The 23,236-nt window shown below is 45.4% G+C and overlaps 1 protein-coding gene across 1 annotated transcript; it reads left to right on the forward strand.

Annotated features, from left to right (window-relative positions):
• The first annotated feature begins 3,625 nt into the window (after positions 1–3,625).
• On the forward strand, positions 3,626–22,635 carry BMP3 (bone morphogenetic protein 3). Its single transcript, XM_045536914.1, has 3 exons — positions 3,626–4,394; positions 15,385–16,295; positions 21,875–22,635. The coding sequence occupies exons 1-3, from the start codon at positions 4,064–4,066 to the stop codon at positions 22,064–22,066; spliced, it is 1,434 nt and encodes a 477-aa protein (XP_045392870.1). The 5' UTR covers positions 3,626–4,063; the 3' UTR covers positions 22,067–22,635.
• Positions 22,636–23,236: the final 601 nt, after the last annotated feature.

Raw genomic sequence — 23,236 nt, forward strand, 5'->3', positions numbered from 1 at the left:
GAGGGATGAAATATTGTTAAGGTTAGGCATATTTGTGGAGTCCTGATAACTATTAATAAAATAAAAGTATGTAGCTCAAGTGTGTTAACTGAGGAAATAAGTGGAGAGAAAGATTGTCATGAAGTTGGAAGAGGATCACGGAAGAAAGGCCTCTCCCACCTCTGTGTAGTGGTATTCCTCTTCTGCCTGGAATATCCCATCTGAAATACGTCTCTGAAACTACCTACTTCACGCTTAAATCTCAGTTCGACTTCCATCTCTCCCATACAGCGCACCCCACCTCACCCAGCCAGACAAAATTATCTTAGGGTTTCTTAAATGGTGATTGTCTTATCTTCCCAGTAGACTAAGTTTTCAGAGAACCAGGGACCATTTTATCTTTGTATTGTCAACATGAAACTAAGTGTCAAGAACACCAAATATTTATTGAGTTAATGAAACAAAGATGGGAGTAATCAAAAAGATAGGAAGGTTAAAAACCAACCTAACAGGTGCCAGAACGCTGTGCAGGTGATCATGAACGCTATGCATGATTTGAGCATTGTAAGAGTGATCTAGGTAACAAAACATTTGTACTCCTTTAATATTTTGAAATTAAAAAAAGGAAGGAACCAGAACCCCACAACTTCTAATACAGCCTTACATAGGTATTCAATAATAAACGATGGGAAATTTTTAGAAAATAAGTGTATATAATGCTTGAGAATGCTAATAAAGACGTGTAATACACATGCATTCATACGCACACATAGGATTTTGTAGTCAAAAGTAGAGCTCAACCCAACAGAATCCACTAAAATTCCAAAGTTTGTTTGCTGTTTTCAACTATAGAAATGCCTTTCTTTAACTCTCCTTGTGTTTATGAAAATAGTCTAAATAATAATAATGGTCAGTGTTCTCTGATCCAGTAGTTGGCTGTCAATATAACACTTACGTTCTAACATAAAATAGGAAAATCCTATTATTTAAAAATTAAAACAACTTTTAGCTAATAATATGACACAACAGAGAAATTAGATACAAGTCACTTACTCAAGCGACATACTGAGCCCTGTTCCTCTTTCTGAAAAGCTGTGACTCCTCTATAAGTCAAGGAACCCAGATGCTCAGACAGAATTATGAAGCTGTGATTCATTTTGGGGGGGAGAGGTAAAGATGCAACATTCTGAAACTGTTTAATCCATCCAGATTTGGGATTCTGTAGCCCTTGACAAAAGAAACACTGTACTACCGTCCTGAAGTATCACAAGACGGCATCTCCAGGTGTTCTGATGAGGAAACTATTTCCTTCCAGTTCAATTTGCTTTCAGTTCAGTTCCCCAAGAGGTCACTCAGGGGGTCTGGCAGGGGTGCCCTTTGTGTGTTATTGTGGACACGCTGCTGCTGTCCCATCCATTCCCCTCATTGCTCCCTCTTCCTGCGTGTGTGCTAGTACAAATGAGCCATTTGAAGTCCAAGATTTGGCTCCTGCAAGTCTTTTCCAGTTTGTTGACTTCCATATGCAGATTGTCTTTTCTGGTCCTGCAATGACAGCTGAGAGTCCCTGCTGAGGATTATTCCGCCTGCTTGACATCCCTTGATACTTTGCTTATTCTGAATATAACGGCTGGTCACTAAAATATAAAGTGGGTACGGCTTGACCTCTGCTTTAGGCAAAGACAGACAAGTCTCTGAGGTCTTGGCTGACTCTTCTTAAGCATTTGCTATGTGCTAGGCCCTGTCTCTTGCTGCGGACTATCCAAGTATTCTTTACAACAACCCTGTAAGACAGACCCTACCATTTTATACTTACGGCTCAAATTTTTAAAAATGGAGGCACAGAGAAGGAAAGGCACGTGCCGCTAGGAAGAGCTGAAGGTAGGCATTGCAGACATGCTGTCGTCTTCAGAACCTGCAGATGAAGATTAAGCGGAGTGCAGAATGGCAAAGGTTGCAAAAGAAATATCCACTGGCACTAAAGGGAGGGAAGTCTCTGGGCTGGTTTCAAAGGCGGAAATGATGAATGTTTGGTAACGAGGACTGGAGCTGGGGGAGACCCAGAACTATGTATTTAAAGGTCAGAGGTGACCACCAAAGCCGCGGGAGAAAAGAGGAATCTTCTCCACTGGGCGTTCTCCCCGGGCAGAGTATAAAGACAGGACGAGCATTTGAGGCAGGCCCAGAAAGAGGAGGCAACTCACAAAACCGGGAGCAGAAAGGAATGGAAAAACGACCAAAGATTCACAGGGAAAAATCAAAGAGAGAGTTTCCAGTGACTATTGAATTTTGCAATTGTGTCTTCATTATTAATCGCAAAGGCTATTATGTTCCCTGTGCCAGGCACAGATCAAGCACATGGTCTTACCTGATCCTCACACCACTCTTGAAGTGTGTGTTACTATCTGCAGAACTGTCCCCGGGGTGGCTGAGGGCAAAACGCAGAGCACAGTGGGTTGAGGGGTGACAGAGTGGGGAGGACGCAGTCTGCAGTGGGATAAATGTGGGATAGAAAGGGACCGAGCCAGTGTGCCAGTCACGTTAGCAGTGCTTTCCGTGTCATCCAAACACAGCTCTAGCAGGAATGTGCCGTGCGCCACCAAAGAAGAAACAGATCTGGAGGCTCCACGTGGCCCCCAAGCCTGTCCTCTTTCCGACAAACCCACCGGCCCGCAGAGGGAACCCACGTTTCGTGAGCGTTTTGCTGCATCTGGCCGAGGAACAGTGCTGAGGACACTTGCATGCACTGCACACGGGAACTCCAGTTGAAAGGGTAGTTTCAGTGTTGATAACGTGGTGATCAAGGGCCTGAGGCCACAAATCAGACTCTCCGAGAGTGGAGCTCAGCTCTGCCAACTACTGTTGCCTCAGTTTCCTCCTCTGTAAAAGGGGCTTTGTTGTGAAAGTGTTTTGAAGACAAGACATGTGAAACCTAAAGAACACGGAGTGTCTGGGGCCCAAGTGTGAGGTGAAATGTTAGCTAGTAGTTTAGTCTCTGTTGTGAAGCCAAGAAAAGAGAGAACGCGGAGGAGTATCAGAGCTAGCAGCTCTCGGAGCCTGCTCTGAACCCCGGGGTCTTCGGACACACCGCGCCATCCCACGGAGAAGCCCCTTGAGGGACTGGGGGTGGCGCTGGGGTGTGTTGCCTTGCTCGCGTGTGTTTAACGTGCGACTGGCTCGCGCACGCTTCTCTCCCCCAGCAGGTGGGGGCGAGGAGGGCAGGTGTGCCGGGCGTGTGCTCGGACGGCCGTGGGGACAGGACGCAGGTGCCGGAGGCCCCGTCCCGGCCGGGAGGCCCAGGAAGGGAAGCCAGGACGGGGTTCGCGTCGTGCTGATGTTTGGAATCAGATGAGGGGGAAAAAAGCCAGGGAGAAACTGGTTCACTTTGCTCTCTTTCCAGCCAGGGCGCGATTAAAAAATAAATAAATGGAACCGTCCCTCCTACCCTTTCTTTCGTCCTCGAGCTTCTCCTTGCCCGTCCCCTCCCGGCCACCCCACCTCACCCCACCCCGCCTCCCCCGTCCCTCCCCCGCGGGCGCTCTGGTCCCTCCCCGCGACGCCCGAGCGCGAGGGCGAGGCCGGCTGCGCCTCTGCCGGGGGCGAAGGAACCGAGTCAGAGAGAGTCTCGCTCTCGCACACACGCGCACGCACACGCACACACACGCGCACACGCACACGCAGACCGGCCGCCGCCGCGATCCCTGCAACAGCAGCGCCTCCCGGCCGCGGCGCGCACCCCGCTCCGACGCGGCGCTGGTCCTCGTCCCGGCGCGGCCCGTGCGCGGGGTGTTCCCGAAAACAAAGCGCAGGGAGGGTAGAGACAGACCCTGGAAACGCCCGCGCCACGCACGCCCGACCCACAGCTCCTTCCTGGCGTCCGAGTGGCGACGGTGCCCGCGCCGCCGCGAGGGGACAGCCACCTGCCAGTCTGCGCTCGGCGGCGCAGGACGCGCGGCTCGTCGCTGTCCTGTCCCGGCGGTGTCCCGGCTCCGGGCGCCCTCGCCCCAGCTGGTCTGAAGGTCGACCCTCGGCTCCGCGGCGGACCCATCGCGCCTCGGAGTGTCCCCTGCGGCGCCGGGACCTCGCGATGGCCCGGGCGCGCGGGCTGCTCTGCCTGTGGCTGGGCTGCTTCTGCCTGAGCCTGGCGCAGGGGGAAAGGCTGGAGCAGCGTCTCCCGGAGCCCCACAAAGCCGTGCCAGGGGACCGCACGGCAGGTGGCGGCCCGAACCCGGAGCTGCAGCCACAAGACAAGGTGTCGGAGCACATGCTGCGGCTCTACGACAGGTACAGCGGCGGCGGCGGCGGCAGCGTCCAGGTGGCGCGGACTCTGGGCTCCCCAGAGCGAGGCTCGCGGCCCCTGCGCGCCCGGGTCCTGCGCGAAAGCAACACGGTTCGCAGCTTTCGAGCCAGAGCAGCAGGTGAGTGCGCGAGGCGACCCCCACCCCTCCCACAGTCCCGCCCCGGGACCCCGCAGCTTCCTCTTCTGCCCCCGCTCCAACGTGCTGCTTGGGGACCTTTCCCCGCCCTCCGCAGCCGCCCCCGGGGCCCCTCTGCCCGGCACACCCAGCATTTCCCCAGCCGAGTCTCAGCCTAGTTCTAGACCCTACAGTCCGAGCGAGAAGTGGAGAGAAGCGCAGAGCAGAGGAGGGGACGGGCGGTAGGAACCGTGCGGAAGAAGGGACGGGGTGACCCCGTGCCCTGCGGAGCCCGCCTGCCCTGGGTGCCTGGAGCACGGGGGCACCTCATTCTGCTGGTTCCTAAACCGCTCGGCGGCAATTCCCCTGGGCTGGGCGTTAGCCGTGTGTACCAAGGGGTCTGTGCCATGTTATGCCAACCCCGGGCCGAGAGAAGCCAGACTCCAACTAGAAGCCCTTCCCTCGCCTCTTGGATACTCGCTTCTGAGAGCTGGATCGTGCGCTGGCTCTTAGCTCGCGCCCTTTTTGTTACTGTAACTGACACGTTCTACTCGACAGTTTTCCTTGGTGGCAAAAACACAAACAAAACCAGGTGCTCTGGTGTTTTGATTATTTAAAACCCATCTGGGCAAACAGAGGTTGTACCATCCATCCTGGGAGGAGCTGGGAGAGGGGGAGGGAGCAGCCGGCCGTGGATGTCAACACCTCCTGGAATCTACCCAGGAGAATCTGCTCATCCCGTTTCTCAGCACAGATCACTGCGGGCTGAAATGCGTGGCTTAGCGAGGTTTCTCGTAGCCCCTGCACTGAGGCAAATAACTCATGCTAACAGCCTCCCTCCCTTGTGCTAACAGCTTAGGGGCAAGTTTTCCCGGACACTGACTCTGCTTATACGCTTTGAGGATGGACCAGGCATTTTCCTTCACTGCGTTCGTGATAAAGGGAAATGAACCTGCAAAGCCTGTCTGCAGGGAACTGTTGAAAACCAGCCAAGAGTCTGTAAGGAAGGAGGCCGGGCCTTAATCAGTTCTGTCAGAATCACTAGAAAGAAATCTCCCAACACTTTGATATGTAGGACTCCTGGAAAAAAGGAAAACCAAAGCATCCATCAAGGAAAGCCCTGGGTTGACACTGTAAATACGCTCTGCAGCTCATAGGTATGATGACATCCACAATAAATGTGAGTTATGCTTTCTAAGGTAGAAGTCTTTAGCCAGAGTCTGAACCGAAACAGATTTCTCTTCCTTCTGAACACCATGCTGGTGCCGAGCCTCCGCTGAGGACACAGACACCTGCTCTGAGCGTCCCAGCCAGGTGAGGCGGCCGTCCCGACCCTGCCGACGGCAGAGAGGGCTTTGTTTACATCCGTGTAACTCAGGGCGGCGCTCAGTGAAGGAGCCATGTGCTTGTAACGAGGGTGGGAAGGAAGGTGGGTGGCCAAGGCAGGTAGCAGCAATGAACATACTCAGCTCACTCTTACTTTAATATTCACTTTCTTGATTATATTCCTTAGGGAATAGCCGAGGCACCCAAGAGATGAACGGTATTTTTTTTTTGTACCAACAAGTTTTGCGTACTTCATGAACCACTTGGTTTGAGGTGGAGTTTGAGTTTATTTCATTCACATACTTTATAGCGTTTGCTTGTTTTAGGCTGTGGAACCACGGATAAGGATTTGAATAACTCAGGCACCATATACTTTTCGGCTTCAACTCATTCCTTGCGTTATAATTTCAGTGTGTCCCTTACCAGCCTCACTGTAGTCTTAAAGCATCAAATGATAAACTCTGATTCGGAGGCCAGACCTTCCCTTGAAATGATAGATTGCAGCTCATTGCATATATACAAGGCCCTGTGCGCTGATAAGAAAAGTAATCCCTGCAGCATCCCACAGACTGGCTTAATGACCCATTCGTCAAATGTAGACTCTGGTTTTTGTGGAAGCTGAAGTGTCCTGTTACCTCATCGGAGACTCCCGGAGAGGTGGTTCATGTTGAACCCCTTCCAAGAGTGTTTAGTTACTAACACACTAAGAGACTTCGTTATAAGGCAGTTCTGGCTCTAGTAAGGCAGGACTCCAGGCAGGTGCTGAGGTTCTTCATGTGTGTCCCTCTCCCTCTTACACATCAGCATTTCCATAACACCCTTCACCTCGTGACACGTGTTCTGATGTAGGTGAAAGACGCCGTCTGCATTGATAAATTGATATGTTTTCCAGTCCAAAGTGTTTAAGTTTCACACCACATGGGCTTCTCTGTACCGAAGACATTAAAGACTGTAAAGAAAGGTCAGGTGTTGAGCTGTCTTGGTGGAGTAGCTGCTGATCCGGCAGACTCTGGGCGCTTATTCAGGCTGAGTTACAGCCGTAGAGCCCTGTTTGCCTCCTTGGAACATACTTGATTAAAATTATTTATTGTTCTAAACCTAGAATATCTTTGGTTGAAATTTAGCTGCTGTGGTCTGCCTCTGATTACTTTCTACTTAAGCCATTACTCGATGGTAGGTGGCATCCATCCTAAACACACTTGCTGCTAACCCCTTTCTCCTCCCTCAAGGCTATGCAGTCCGTGTGCCAAAACTGTGAGTTTGGAGCGCTTCTAAGTTTTTTGTGGTGTGGAAGGGTTTACATAAAGATAGGTTTTATCTTTCCCTTTGTGAAAGGTAATTTACAAAAGTGTTGATGACAGAGAAGTTCAACCTGATAAAAACACACCATCTTGAAGGAGGACAGAAGGATTTGAAATCAGCTTTTATTTTACTCTTGGTTTAAGTTGTCTTTGGCTTATAAGAATATTTCACATGAGGTTTTCTCCTCCTTGATCTTTTAAGATAGATGATTTATGTTCATTATTTTCTCATCATTCCTGTAGTCACTTAATCTTATTTTTCTTAATCATAAATGTGACTTCTTTAGGAAAAATGATTAAAACACAAGCGTTTTTATTAGGCAACTATCACTGTTTGTGACAGACAACTACAAAGAGATGACATTTCAGTGGGTATGTATTGCCTTTCAAAAAAAATCTTACATATTTCATAGACTGAAAAAAAAATTGAGGCAATCCAAACCCAAAGTGAATATTTTCCTTCACTGAGGAAGGACAGATTCTTTCCTACTATTCAAAAAACTTTAAAAATAAAGAATTATGACTTTCACATATTTCTGAAGTACAAGGCTACAATATAAGGCTTTGGGGAAAATGGGATATAACTGAGGGCTGAATGATCGCTCTCATAGAGGCCATTCCTATAAAATACAAGGACCAATAGGAAAGCTTCATTTTTGGTGGGTTTGATAACAAGGAACTATAATAACTTCACTAAAATGTAGTTACCTTGAAATGCCTAGCGCCTAGCGTAGACTTGAAATTAAAAGTACTGGGATTATCTGACATCTTTATTTAAAGGGCGTGGCACACCTGGAGAGGAGGCGCTGTGTGTGCAGCTGGTTTGAGTTACGTCCTGCTTCGCCTATCTGATGGCCTTTAATGAACTCTTTTGCTGCAGTAGTCAAGACAGCTTTATAATCCCTGCCACTTAAAACTACGTAACACCATGAGTGCTTGACTGTATGTGCTAAGGAAAGGGGAAAGTGAATGTATTACATAAAAAGGAATTTAAATTTACCTTTGTAGTATCGTTAGGAACACTTAAAGAGACCAAAAGACCATGGAGAATCAAGGAAAACAATCCCCTAAGCAGATAATTCACTGAAGCAATATTTGTACATTAAAAATATATTCATAATCAAGAATTAATTAGGAGGGTTACATACATTTTGCCTAAGCAGTGGGAGTTCAGAAGTACTTGACTGAATGGGTTCAGGTTTTTCTGAAAATTAGAGACATGAATATCAAATCTTTTTGTATTATATTTTAGATTAGAGAATTTTGTATTTGAAAGAGGTATTCGAGGAGACAAGTACAGCTTCTTCTTTAATGAAAGCAGAAATGGGCATCATGATTTATTTTCCAGACAGTTTTCCAAACATACTGAACTTGTCTCCAAACCTGTTATTTCTAGTACCCTGATCTAATTTTCAAGGAGAAAATTTGACAAAAAGAAGTCTTTGGAAGATGTTAACAGGTGATACACACAATTGGTTTCCGTGGCCAAGTAAGTTTGGAAAAGGTGATCGGTTTTCTTTGCACTGTGACCTTTCAGGGCCTTTAAATGCTAATGAGTCCCCTTAAAAGGGGAATACTTTCTCCTGGAAAAAACATTTTAGAGAATTGTTGTTCTAAGATGTCTAGCCGGGAAACACTGGTTCTACTGAACGCTGTTACATTTCTCATTTCCTAGTTAGTACCTATCTCAGTCCAATTGTCATTGTACCATCTTCCTGTTTTTATGTCATAAAACTTTTCTGAATGTAATTTTAGAGATTCTCTTTCATTACATTTCATTTTCCCTGTATCTCTATGAGGTCTCCTTCATTGTTTTCTTCTATAGGATTAAATTTTATTATTTCACAACAGGTATTAATTATACTTTAAAAAGAAAAGCTACTTTGTGGAAAAAGTCACTAAAGGTCATACATATCACTTTTTTAATGTTTTATCACCATTACTACCTTGATGAAAGACACATTTACTCAAGACATCTATCAAATCCCTTATATAATCCCCAATATTTGTTGTATTTAATAGATATAATAAAGAATCAGACCTATTAAAAAGCCTCACGAAAATTATTGAGCAACCTGACGTCCATTTTCTATTGGCTAGTCAGGATTTTTGTGTTGCAATATTAGAACATTTCTCCCAAAATTTTGATAATTTTCCTGTTAAATGAATATCCTAGTAATCAGTTAGGGTCTTAATAACTTTATTTTGGTGAGAGTAGTGGAAAGAATCATAAATAGTCTCAAATTGAGTTTTCTAATGCCAAGTTTCAAGTGAGTGAAATTTTATGATGTTATGAATCCATGAAAATAGGATTTTAATGGAAATATTGATATAGTACTAATCACATGACACAATTATACCAGGATAATTTCTACTCTGGACAGTAGTAAATGATTAATGAGTAACCAAAGAGCCCTCATATATGGAGTGTATTTAGCAATCAGTAATATTGCTGGTCTGTTCACATGTTAGTAGTGGTTGTGTCTTAGGATACTGGCATATAAAGCAATACTCCTGGTAACACACATTTTCAGGGATGATATTTTTAAAGGTCTCTTTTAAAAGTCTCTTTATTTATGTAAAACATAAGTACGTACGTCATAGAGTCAAATGACCGTGTTTATGTTTACTGACTCATTCAGTGATCTACCTTCATTTAAGATTCATCTCCTCTTGGCAACAGAACCACAGTAAATGTTTGCTTTTATTATCTATGAGTACACCGTGAATAAAAGTGTTTGAGCAAAACGATCCCACTGTATTACCAGCTTCAGTGGTTCTTACTTTACCAAGTAAGGTACTTTTATATATTCTTCTTATAACATAATTACATCCAATAATTTTAGAAATGGTTCTTTGTTCAGCCCTATTATTTTACAGTTAAAGCAAGTGAAGTCCAACGCACTTTTGTTTGCTTTTCCTTTAAAGAAAATTGTAAGTTAAGTGCATGGAATTAATCTCAAGACTGAATTGGGTGTAATTGCTGCATTTAGGTGCTGGTTAAGAGAAATGGTTTTCAAGTAGAGAAAAGATTGCTGGAGTTTTGATTTTTCTATTACCTAAGGCTAGGAGTTAGATCTAAATTCTAATCTTGGTTGAACTGCTAGTAAGTCAAGTCAACTAGTATTATTATTCTTAGTTTCCTCATCTATCAAATGGGTTGAACCATACCTAGTGTGTCTGTCTCACAGAAAAATGGTGAAACTCAGTTGAAAAAATGAATTTGAAGATGCATTAAAAGTTTAGAATCCAGATATAAATTAGGTATTATTAATATTCTTAATAATTTAAAAGATTTTCTCCCTCTTGCTTCCCACAAAGCCTTAAACATATCTCAAATGTTGATAATGTTTTTTGTAGCACAGAGAATATACACAATGTAAAAATAGAGAGGTGGTAGTCATTTTGTAACACAATCTATATTCCAAACCTACATTCAACAAGTTACTATTTCTGTCCTGACCACAGTAGCTAAGTGGAGCAGGGTTGTTTGTGCCTTTTTATAGAGATTTCTTGAAGTTAGCTATTCTCAAAGTATGGTCCCTGGACTAGCAGAATCAATATTACCTAGAACCTTGGTAGAAATTTTCCAGCCCACAGCAGATCTTCCAAATCAAAGAATCAAACTCTGGGTGGGGGAGGCGGGGTTCACAAATCTGTGTTTTAACAACCCACACAGGTGATTTTGATCCATATTTGAGAACTACTGCTCTAAAATTTGACCCTAGAGTTTTGACTATTTTATATCACAACCAGCGTCTGAAATCTGGGATGATTAATGTGCTAATACCGGTGGTCTCATCTGGTGGCCCTTTTAGGGGCCTCTCCATGGACAGATGGTTTATTAACTTACATAGCGGTGAGCTTCTTTTACCTAGAAGGTATATTACTGCCTTTATGACAGTTTTTGCCCTGGAGAAGGCTTTGAAGGCAGTTAATCAGGATTGCTTACCTCTCTCTCACAGCTGTAGAGTTTGTAACCTAATAGATTTGCTACAAAAAGGAGGACGTGGGCGGGGCCTGCACAGAAGCCCCTGGAGGGGAGGGGGTCGATCTCATTTCGTCCTCGTAGTCCTGTGTTCCGAGGACCCGGCACAGTTTGCCACATAATCTGCACTCTGTAGATACTTCAGCTGAGTTGGGTTAGATGTTCAAGAGACAAGATAACCAGGGATAGCAGAAAATCCATCAGCCAGGCAGAGTATCCTTTAAAAATAAACTTTCCTTGAAAGAATTTCCCATGGGGCATTTTATCATCTATGTATTAAATGTCAATACTCTTCTGTTTCATATGCAAATGTTCTACTAATTCTTCTTTTCTAACCACCTGGAAGGAATAGTACATGATACTTAAACCCAAGAAGGGCTTTTGCTTATAACTTTGGGAACTTGCACCTACTTGAAAAGTTTTTACACTTTGGTGTTAAATAGAAAACACTTTAGAATCTAGTCAATATACACAGCTGTTCATGCAACAAATTTAGCAAATATTTTTCAGGATGTAAGTGCTCCAGACTGCGAGAAGTACTAGGAGTCCAAAGATTTGTAGAACTGGGTCTGCCCTCTGGGAGTTCGCAGTCTAGGAATGCCATTGGGTAGGGGCTAAGAGTAGATAAACTGATTAATGAACATTTTGTTTTCTAGATAAACATACATTATATCATCTTTGGCCATGTTTTTTACTTTGGATATACAGAATGGTTCTTTTCAGATCCCATAAAACTCACTCATTCACCTGGAACTCTGCAAGGAAAACAACATTCTGTGACTTTGTGTTTGTTTTAGAGGTTCTCCATCTTGTCTGTGTGTGACAGTTGGGCCACGTGGAGAGACCGCAGTCTCCGCCAGGTACCCAGCAGCAAGCACTCAGCCAGTGGCTGCGGACGTGTGTGCCCCCGACCTAGGCACCCCCGGCATTTGTAGCAGCTGCACTTTGTTTGGAGAAAGAAGTGGGGAGAAAAATTGTTCTTAGTTACATATTTTCTGAATGACTAAAATGTTTTCCCGGCTTCCAGGGGATTTAACTAATCATCAAGATTTCATTTAGTCTATTTGTTTTAAAATCAGACTTTACATAGAAAGCTTTCCATTGTGTGTTCTAATTCCCTTTGAAAACGTTCTGTGTGGGCCAGAGCGAAGGTGAGCTTCTTCCCACTGCCTGGGCTCAGCCTCCGCTTCCCCGGGAGAAGAGCCGACCTGTCGCGATAGCATTGCTGGTCCTAAGTCCCTAAGACAGAGCCTGACGCCCTGATCCAAGTCCCTGGCTTCATCAGGTGCAAGTGCTTTGTTTTCAGATAAAACCAGAAATAAATATTTTACCTTTATTTAATAATCAAACTCCCAAATAATCTGTGTTAGTAATAGACGACATGGGCTTCTCTTCAAAATCAGTCGCTAACTTGCTGGCTACCTACTGTGGTCCGTCATGTTTGCATTTCTCTAATGAGTAGGTTGACCTAAGTCTGTTTATCCATAAAAGAAGCATTTACTGAGGCCTGCCTAAGGGTCCAGACCTGTGCCACGGGCTGAAGAGTCTGACGTAACACAGAGCCTTGTCTCTAAGGAGTTTATGGTCTTAGGAAGGAGTAAGAGTGTAATAAAAATGGGACTAGAGGCAGGGTCCTAACCAAGGAGGTGGGTTGTCGTGACAAGCTTGCCTCCAGGGTGGTAACGCAGCCTTGCCTTAAAAAGCAAATCGGAATCATCCAGGATAAAAGGACGGGTACAGCCATTTTAGAGGGAAGCAGCGACAGGTGCAAAGTCCCAAGTGTGTAAAGGAGAGTGTGGCTCGCTCAGTAACTCACCTGGCTTCCAAACCATTTTCAATGCCCAGGTATTATGGCTCTAGAGAGTTCAAAATGTAAGGTTATAATGCCAATGGCAAGCCCTAACCAGCCGGCAGTAGACACATTACCAGCAAAGGACATTCGGGCTTGTGCTAGTGCCAGCAAACAGTGAGAAAATAGCACCACCTGATGGTAGTTTTATTTCAGCATCAAAAACATTTCTCTGGGAAGAGCTGGAAGCAGCCAGCTGTAGTTGCAAGGGAGCTAACAGGTTCTCCAGTTTACCTGTCACACCCCACGCATTCGACCGTAAAGGAACCTCCTGTAATAGTCCTGACTCATGACCAGTTCTCCCAGTCCCACAGATGGGCCACCCTAAGTTAAGTAAAACAGTTAGAAAGTCATGACTTACATTGGCCTGAATTCAGCCTCCGTTCAAACTTTGACACTGGAAAGAAAAACCCTGCTCACTCTGAAGCCCCTCAAGTATTTGAAAACAATTCTCATGTCCTTGCTACACCTTTTCTTCTTCCTCCAGTCTGTGTGTTTTTATTTATTCAACCCAACCTTATGAGACAGTTTCCAGACGACTCAACATCTTGGTTACTTTCTTAGTTGCTCTCGTCTATATCAGTACACTAGCTAAAAGGAGAGCACTCAGCCTAAAAATGCATAAGCTGTATTTTTGTAACTTGTTCTTATTAATCAGAAAGTGTACTTCAAGTTTCCCATTCAATAACTACAAATAGATAAGTATCTGAATATTTCGGAAGAATAAAAAAGTGGACACTAAGGCATTTTCCATTCACTGATATTTAAGCGTAGATAGATGTGTGTATGGATAAATCTGTGTACAACTTATGGGAAGAAGGAGAAACCTAACACAAAACTAGTCTTCAGTATGGGAAAATTAATGTAAAATCTAAAATAGAGAACATGAAAATAATTGAATAGATATTATCATGTATTTCTAGTTGCAAGAGGGTATCTATCTCATTCTTATTTATTTCTCTGTACTCATTTGCTAAATTCCATGCAACTCTCTTATTATTTTTGTCCATTATAAAAGCTCAATAAATATTTGTTGGGTTGCTTTGGGGAGAAAAGCATTGACTTGCACAGAAATTATTAAATGCTTTAAAATCAGAGAAAATTAGCCAGTTGTGGTGGCACACGCCTGTAGTCCTAGCTACGTGGGAAGCTGAGGCAGGAGGTTTGCTTGAGCCCAGGAATTGAGGTTATAGTGAGGATGATCGAGCCACCACACTCCAGCCTCAGAGTCAGAGTGAGCCCCTGTCACTACAAAAAAAAAAAAATCATAGAAGACCAAAAAACACTATAGGTCAAGCATGGGTTAGAGATATCAAGGAATGATTTGTGGAATGACCAATTGACTTTATTGTTTAAGAAAGGGGGGAAAAGTTCAAGACGGAGGAGACCTAGAACAGGCAGAGACCCCTAACCTGGGTGGAAATATTAAGAGCAAAGACAGGCCGGGCGCAGTGGCTCACGCCTGTAATCCTAGCACTCTGGGAGGCCGAGGTGGGAGGATCACTCGAGGTCAGGAGTTCGAGACCAGCCTGAGCAAGAGTGAGACCCCATCTCTATTAAAAATAGAAAGAAATTATATGGACAGCTAAAATATATATAGAAAAATTAGCCGGGCATGGTGGCGCATGCCTATAGACCCAGCTACTTGGGAGGCTGAGGCAGGAGGATCGCTTGAGCCCAGGAGTTGGAGGTTGCTGTGAGCGAGGCTGATGCCACGGCACTCTAGCCCGGGCAACAGAGTGGGACTCTGTCTCAAAAAAAAAGAGCAAAGACATCACGTGCTAGGCATAACATAACACCTTTGGTTAGGAGATAAATGCGAACTGGGCGTACATTTTCTGAACTTGGATAGCTTAGATGTTTGCTAGGACTTCGAGCAACTAAGTTAATTTGATTATAATTTCTATTTGAGCATTGGCAGCATTCTTTTTGCAAAACCGTCTGGATCCTGCTAGAATGTGTTCCTCCCGTCTCCTCCTCAACATCCCCTCCTCCCTTCAACTTTAAAAGTCTACTTCAAAAGTCACCTCTTCCCTGGGTGTCCGTCTGCCCTCTACCTGGGCAAAGTCAATGGCTCCCTATTCTATTCCAAGCACTGTCAACACCTTTGATGGCTAGTGTCACCATCATGGCACAGCTGCCTGACTGCTGCTCCTGGTCCTTCCCCCATCCCAGCGTGAGCAGGACCCTCCACTGTGCAGCCTGTGGCCCGGCGCAGAGCTTAGCACCCAGTAGGTATTCCGTTCAAATCTGTTAGAGTAAATCATTTGTTTTGCTTTGGACTCTGGTCTTTGCTGGTCGTAGTGTGTTTATGTGTATAGACTTTACATATATGATAAACTAAGGGGTGGGTGTTTTTCCTCACCTTTGCATTATAAAACATTTTAACCACGAGTAATTTTTAAAAGTTTTTAATTTTGATGAAGTTCAGTCTAGTTCTTGCGTGTAGGTCTCTGCTTCATTTTCAGTTAATTGTGGCCTACTGAGGCCCTGTTGACTCCCGTTCACTTTCTTTTCCTTCTTTCCTAGGAGCCCTTGAGAGCAGGGGGCTGCATGTGTTCAATCTGAGCTCTCTGACCAAGTCCGAAAGTGTCCTGTCTGCCACGCTGCACTTCCCCGCTGGAGAGCCGGTGACCGTCAGCCCGAGCTGCCCGGCCTCCCAGGGCTGCTCCCGTCATGCTCAGAGGGGACACACTAAGGTCGAGCTCTCTGCGTGGACCCTCACACCCAGCAGAAACCAGAGTCAGCTCCTGGGTCACCTGTCGGTTGACATGGCCAGGCCCCATCGAGGTAGCACAGCCTGGCTGTCTAAAGACATCACTCAGCTCTTAAGGAAGGCCCAGGAAAACCAGCAGCTCCTCCTGGGATTCAGCACGGCCTCCAAAGGACACCCGCTGCCACAGAGGATGCCACCTTTTCCGGAGCCTTACATCTTGGTCTATGCCAACGATGCCGCCATCTCTGAGCCAGAAAGTGTGGTGTCGAGCTTACAGGGACACCGGAACGTTCTCGCCGGAGCTGTGCCCCACCTGGACGGCCACCTCAGAGCCGCCCTCTCTACGGAACGGAGGCAGAAGCGCTCGGCCGCCGTCCTGCTGCCTCTGCAGAACAATGAGCTTCCTGGGGCCGAGGATCGGTACAAGGAGGACGGGGTCTGGGAGGAGAGGAAGCCTTACAAGGCCCTGCAGACTCAGCCCCCTGAGAAGGGTAAGAACAAAAAGAAGCAGAGAAAGGGGCCCCACCAGAAGAGCCAGACACTCCAGTTTGATGAACACACTCTGAAGAAGGCGAGAAGAAAGCAATGGATCGAACCTCGGAACTGTGCCCGGAGGTACCTGAAGGTGGACTTCGCAGACATCGGCTGGAGCGAGTGGATCATCTCGCCCAAGTCCTTCGATGCCTATTACTGCTCCGGAGCCTGCCAGTTCCCCATGCCCAAGGTAGCCGCTCCGTCCCGCGCTTGCCTCCCGCTTCCGTAGGGTGGAAAGACGCGCTGAGTCGAGTGTGTTTTCATTTACAAAATCTGTCTGGACCCTTATTTACCACATTTATCGTAAAATAAATAATAGGCTTGGTTTTTCTTTAATGGTTGCAAAAGTAGTATGAAGTTAGTATTGATAGCAAGAAAGATATGCGGAAAAAATGCTTTTTGCATTGCTTCCAACACGGTGCATGTTCAGCCACGTGGCTCTGCGGGCCGCTGCACCTGTCCACTATAAGCACGCCCCAGGTTGCAGAAGGCTGACCTTTTAAGGGGTATTCAGGGAAGCAGTGGATGTCCTGGGAGCAAAGAGAAGGGCGAATAGGATTGATGCCCTGATGCGGAACAGTTTTTGATAAACAGAGTCTGGTGAGACGAGTTGTCCCCGCAGAGGTCAGGATCGGGATTGAGCCAGGATAACTGGCCTCATGAAATTCGCCAATGTTTATTTCATTTGCTTCCCTGGGAAACATTAACAAGGAAATCAAAATAGGCTACAAGGACTCTGTAAACTTCTTCCAAGACCTATCGGGGTTTACCTGTGTCTCTCCCAAAATCAGTAAGGACTGTACTTTATCCTGTTTGTATTCAGTATCCTGACAAATGTATTTGTCTCTTCAACTCCCCCTCTGTCTTGCACAGAAAGCCCAAGTGACTGTTCTCTTTGAATTTAGAATATAAATAGTACATTCTAGAATAAAATGTAGTGGTGCCCTCTGGCCGTCAGTTAAGCTTACGCTGGACATCCATTCTCATCTTGTCAGTTTGAATCTTTGTTATTCAAAAAAAAGTGGCTCGAGGAACAGAAGTCAAGAGGAAGAATAGAATTTGTTTTTGCAAAACTTGAAGTGAATCAATTTTTGCTATTGTGTGATAATGGAGGAGAAAAATCCTCTGCCCCAAAGAGTGATCAGTTTCTGCTTATAGATGTTCAAAATGGCATTTTCGTGTCCTACCCAGTGGTCGCTGGGATGCCCAGTGTCACACACACATGAAAGCAAAGGCCCAAAAACCAGGTCAGCCTCAGGGCCAGAAGCTTGATTGAAATCCCAGTTCCTTGTTTGCATGTCTCAGAAAGATGAGCTTTCTACATTTTCTAAGCCCTTTTCTTTCCCGAGGATTTTTTATTATTTCGTGGTGCATGAACCCCAAAGCAAAGTAGGAATCATATGCATTTGTAGTTATAGAAAGAGCTTTATCTTGTCTACATATTCATAAAGGACAGGTTTTACTGATCAAACAAATCTCATTCAGCTGGGATGGCATTTAAAAATACACACACAACAAAGTTCAGAAGTGTAACAAGCGGCGATGGATCTTTATTTCACACCTGGCTTCCCTGTGGCATTGGGAGGGAAGGATAGATTCAAACTCTGCCTTTAAACCCAGGACTTTAGGTGGATCTCCGAGTTTTCCAAATAATCTCTCTCACTCTCATAAACTCGTTTCTTCTGCATAGCGTGGAGAAGGAGTTTTTCTCTTCTCTCTTGACTGCAAGTTTCAGGCCCCCAGGGAGCCATGATAAGGTGGAGACAGTGAGTTGGCTTTTCAACCCCTAACTCTGGAAAACTGGCTTAGAGTCCTGCCTGCACAATTTCTTCCTACTCGTCCCGCTCATCTAGTTACCTGTCTGGTTACCCGCTTTGACTGTTGAAAAACCCACTGTTGCTTCAGAAAAGCTTCAATGTGGTTCTAAGCGATCTAAAGAAGAATAATTTAAAAACGGAGGGATAAGAATAGCAGAGATCAATTTGGGGAGAGAAGTATGTAAGTGCAGCAGAATAACTGGTCGTAGCAGAGGTTTAAGAACATTAATGGACCTCCGAACTGCCTGGAGTCCAGCTGGTATGTGGGCTTTGATCCCCTGGATGTCAGGGGAGGGGCTAAGATTCTGCGCATGTCACAAGCTCCTCGGTGACGCGGACGCTGCCAATACCCAGACTGCACTTTGAGTGGCGCCATTGAGAGTCAGATCCTGTTGGCTTGAATCTTGGGCTCACCACTTCCCAGCTAGAGTTCTTTGGAGAAGTTGCTAAAACTCTCTACGTGCTGGTTTTATTGTTTTTGAAACTGGCAAGAGAGTAGATAATAAAGATAATAGTCTCTACATAGTAAAAACTGTGGGAAATGAGATGGTGGAGCTCCTTGCACTAAGTAGGCGTTTGTGAACGTCTGTCATTGACGTTACTGTTGATGGCCGTGGCTGAGACTGAGAAGAGTAGAAACTAAGTGTAGAAAGTGAGCAAAGACTACAGAGGAAAAGAGATCAAGAGAATAAAGGCCATAAGGCAAGAAAAAGCTTTCTGGATGCTTCTAGTCCCTTTTCAAACATCACAAAGCCGAAACTAGGCTTCTCCCTGGGGGTTCCACAGCCTGTGGGCCAGCGAGGTTTCTCTGCAGAGTCCCAGAATCAGGAGAGCGTCAGCCGCAGCCACTGAACTCGTCCTGGTGTTTGTCAACACCTGGAATGGCATCAGAACTCCCGTTTTCTCTCCAAGCTTGAGGTTTCCTTTTGCCAAGTTGAGGGTAGAGATTTGGCTGTCACAGAGAGTTCTCAATCCCTCCTCACCTGTGTGGCTCTGCTTAAGGTTGATCGCTTTCTAATGGTTCCCTTTAAGCCCCCCAGGCTTGGAGTCTTTCCAGCGCTACGGCAACAAGGGCGGAATCGCGAAGCACAGGCAGCCCTACATTAGGGTAATTAACGAGCATCCCTGCGGTCAGCACAGGGTCCGTAGTGGCAATCAGGGTGAACCGTTTCAGTAAAGATACAGTCCAAGCAACAGAGGATAACGGAGGTGTCTGGTCAGAGCAGTACAACATGTGGAATACCTGAAGCGCCAAAAACCTTTCAGACTTCAGATACGCTTTTTGCCCCAGAGGGAAGTTCTCCCAGGCCAGACTCCTCCGGCGGCCCCTCTCTCTTGGCCTCCTGAGCGAAAGCCTGCTCCACACGGCGAGGCTCTCCGTCTGCAAAAGTTGACAACCTGTACTGTAATTCACAACAGCTGTGCTCTGCCTTTCCCAAATTCCAGGCTCTGCCCTTTCGCTGATTCCAATTAGATGCTCTTCTGCCCTATCACACCCATGTGGGCCGGACTGGGAGAGTGTGGAGCAGAAGCCCCCGCAGCCCAGCTCAGGAATGCAGGCTCTTCGCCAATGAGATGCTCTCCCTGCTGACGCGACTGTGATCAGATTCAACCCGGGACGTCAGGCACAGCTGGGCAGGTGCAGGCCTGACCACCGTAGAGTCCGCTCGCAAACACAACAGTTTGAATTTCTCTGATTCCTAGTCCTTCCAGCCAATCTGCCCTCCAAGGGAGAGACTCTTGGAATTCTGCCACGAGATGAAAAATGCCCGCACAGCCAAAGCCAAGCTCCATGCCTTTGCCTCTCCTCACCACCTTGACAGAGATGGAAAACAGAAATTTCCAATGCAAATGATTGAGCTGTTGTAGCTGACAGAGATCCAAGGGAACTCACAAGGATTAGAGGAATGAAGTTATTTTTGCAAGGAGCTGTGCCAAGGCTAGGGATAGCAAAGACATAGGATTAGGCAGCAAAGCATCTAAACACATTGAACCAAGTATCCCATATGAAGAAGAAATTCACATTTACTGAGTTCAAAATGATACACCCTCAATTTCCTGAATCTTCCCATTCTAATCTCTAGTCATGAAGAGGAACTCTAAATATATTAAATCTGGGTGTACTGAGTTACCTAAGCAAAAAATTACCTAAACTGACGTGGAAGTCACGTTCACCCTTGTTAGAAAGAGAGACTGGTGAGAAAAAGAGCACAGATATGCATTTGTGATTGATGTATTTCTTAATTTCTTAACTTGCTCAAAGGAAAGTCATGAGAAACATGATCTGAACTCAAAAACAAACAAAAATTATGGACTGGCAATATGCTTTACACCAGCAAATGACTGCATGGATCTTTTGTGCATGACATAATTATTCCTGGTAATGGCAGCTTGATCGGAGGATTCCAGAATGAGGGAGAAGGGGGGAACTCCCTTGTAATCTGAGAGGTTGCTGATAAGACACAGCAACCCAGAATCAAGGTCTTGTGCCTGAATTCCAGCAAGCCCACTAGGGACTGCTCATGTAATCATAGTTTCTGAATCTATCATTTCTGAGTTGGAGCTTTAACAAAAAAAGGGGGCCAGGCGTGGTAGCTCACGCCTGTAATCCTAGCATTCTGGGAGGCCGAGGCGGGAGGATCGCTCGAGGTCAGGAGTTTGAGACCAGCCTGAGCAAGAGCGAGACCCCGTCTCTACTAAAAATAGAAAGAAATGATCTGGCCAACTAAAATATATATATATAAACAAAAATTAGCCGGGCATGGTGGCGCATGCCTGTAGTCCCAGCTACTCGGGAGGCTGAGGCAGGAGGATCGCTTGAGCCCAGGAATTGGAGGTTGCTGTGAGCTAGGCTGACGCCACGGCACTCTAGCCTGGGTGACAAAGTGAGACTCTGTCTAAAAAAAAAAAGGAGGAAGGAAGGAAGGGAGGGAGGAAGGAAAGGAAAGTATGGTATCTCTTATGAAGTTCTTATTACCACTCTTGCAGTACCTGACATTCTGGGCTTACCAAGTGACAGTTCCTTCAGGTCGAGGAGAGCTGTATGGGCTCTAAATAAACCACCTGTTTCACATGGAAGTTCATGGTTCCATCTGGCATTTTCTTAGGGAAGAGATTTCACTCAGGCTTCTTTGGTGAAGTTCCTGCCATCCCTAGAATAACCACCTAGTTTATTCCCGAAGGACGTGGCCCACTCTTAGAACCGTCCTACCAAGTTTAATTCCAAACCCACAGTGCAACAGTGACCCCCAGTGGCCAATAGTGTGCCCTTCTTAACCCCAGTTTGGGCTTCCCAAGAGCGTCGAATAATTATTAATATATAGTGGAACAGTCGCCATGAGGTTCATCCTCTTAGCAACTATTAAATAAATTAAATAAATCAGTGCCCCTCTGACTTGTTTTCTTTTTTTAGCGACGATGCTTAAATATCACTATAACAGTGGCAATTATGCATCTTTGTTAAATAGGATGCTTGTTAGGATTCTTTGTAATTAATGTAGAGTCAAGAACAAATCGTTTTTGTTGCAGTATTGTTATTGAAAGCATATATAATGTGTTAATTCCATGATTGGGAGCCCAGTTGTTTGTAGTCAAGTGATTCTTGCTGAGAGGACTGGGCTTAAATCCTCACTCTGCCACCTGCTAAGCTATTCGACATCGGACACGTCACTGAAGTTGTTTGAGTCTCTGTAAAACGTAAGCAATGTTAGCTTTATGGTAAGGATTAGAGATACTACGTATCACATGCCTAGAATGTAGCAGGCACTTAGTTATTGGAATAACCATTTTCACGGGGCTGGATAGGAGACTGAGTTGAGCGTATAGTGATGCCACAGGCTTTGTGAAAGTGCTGAAACAAAATCATTCGATAAGCATTTTGTGTGACGGGGAGTGAGGCGTGGAGAAGCGGTTCCACCTAACACGTGTGTTCTTCTTTCATTTCTCCTTCTAGTCTTTGAAGCCATCCAATCACGCCACCATCCAGAGTATAGTGAGAGCGGTGGGGGTCGTTCCCGGGATTCCCGCGCCTTGCTGTGTCCCCGAAAAGATGTCCTCGCTCAGTATCTTGTTCTTTGACGAAAATAAGAATGTCGTACTTAAAGTATACCCCAACATGACAGTAGAGTCTTGCGCTTGCAGATAACCCGGCAGCGAACTCATTCAAACGCTTAATTCAATCGTTAGTTTATTTTCATGGACTTTTTTTTTTTTTTTTTTTTTTTTGTTGCACTGCCAATGCATTTTGCTCCAAAAGATTTTTTCTATGGTCATAACAGAATGAGCAGACAGACTGAAGATCTCCGTCAAGGAGAACTGGACTGTGTTTGTTTCTGAATGTAACTGAAAGCAAGATCTTCGTAAACATGGGCATCTATTTCTCTTTCTTTAATCACACGCAGAACGCTATCACTCAAACTGTCGGTAGAACTGTTAGCGAGCACGCCGATTTATTTTTGTAATGGTCTTCGAAAATAGACTGGAGAAACAGCAACAGCTTATCATTGATCTCCACTCATTTAATGGCTAAAGGGAAATAGGAACTTCATGTTTTCATGTAGGCTCCTTGCCTTAGATTCCTGAGTAACTCAGCAAGTGCTAAATAGTCCCATCAACTTTGATGTTTAGCTTCAAAGTTTTTGAAACTCTTGTTTACTTTTGCTTTTCCTCCGCAAGTCATCGTGTGAGTAGAGTGTGTGTGTGTGTGTGTGTGTGTGTGTGTGTGTGTGTGTGTACGTGTGCCGTTGCCTGCACCCTCCGTAGGAAGGTTTTATACTTCAGTTTACACAGGTTTCTTTGTGTTTTTAATTTCATATCCCGGCAACACCATTCAATTATGACTTTACCAAAAATGATAGCACCATCCAAGAGCATACAGAGCGTTGCAACTCGACCCCGCCATTTAACTGCAGACACAGTTGTTTTCATTCCTCGGCCTCCCAGAGAAGGAAACCGGCAGCCCCGTTGATGGAAACCCAAACGCAGTTCTTCTTCTGTACTTCTCTCTCACAAGTGCTTTCATTTATTCTTCTAAATTGAATTCAGAATTCGTCCTGACGCCATTAATATTGGAGTTCTCGTGCTATGTTTTCATTTCCTGTGAAGTTATCAGTAGATGTTGAGGCTCAAAAACTGATGGAATATTGGAGCTGTCCTGAAATGACCCATTTAATCATAATCACGTGTTGAATATCACTCTTCAGCCACATCCAGGTCGAGGCACTTTTTCACCTAGATCAGGGCTTTTGGCTCAGTTGTGGAATCTATGCTTTCGTGGAGCTCACTGAAAATTATCCCCCAGGAACGGGAGTCAGAT

Source organism: Lemur catta, chromosome 24, assembly GCF_020740605.2.
Source record: "Lemur catta isolate mLemCat1 chromosome 24, mLemCat1.pri, whole genome shotgun sequence".
Lineage (NCBI taxonomy): Eukaryota > Metazoa > Chordata > Mammalia > Primates > Lemuridae > Lemur > Lemur catta.

What these genes read in the sequence shown, in the direction of transcription:
- BMP3 (XM_045536914.1), top strand. Translation starts at nt 4,064, where the DNA reads ATGGCCCGGGCGCGCGGGCTGCTCTGCCTGTGGCTGGGCTGCTTCTGC. An exon ending in CTTTCGAGCCAGAGCAGCAG is followed by an intron (nt 4,395 to 15,384) that starts GTGAGTGCGCGA and finishes CTTCTTTCCTAG; the next exon opens with GAGCCCTTGAGAGCAGGGGG. An exon ending in GCCAGTTCCCCATGCCCAAG is followed by an intron (nt 16,296 to 21,874) that starts GTAGCCGCTCCG and finishes TTCTCCTTCTAG; the next exon opens with TCTTTGAAGCCATCCAATCA.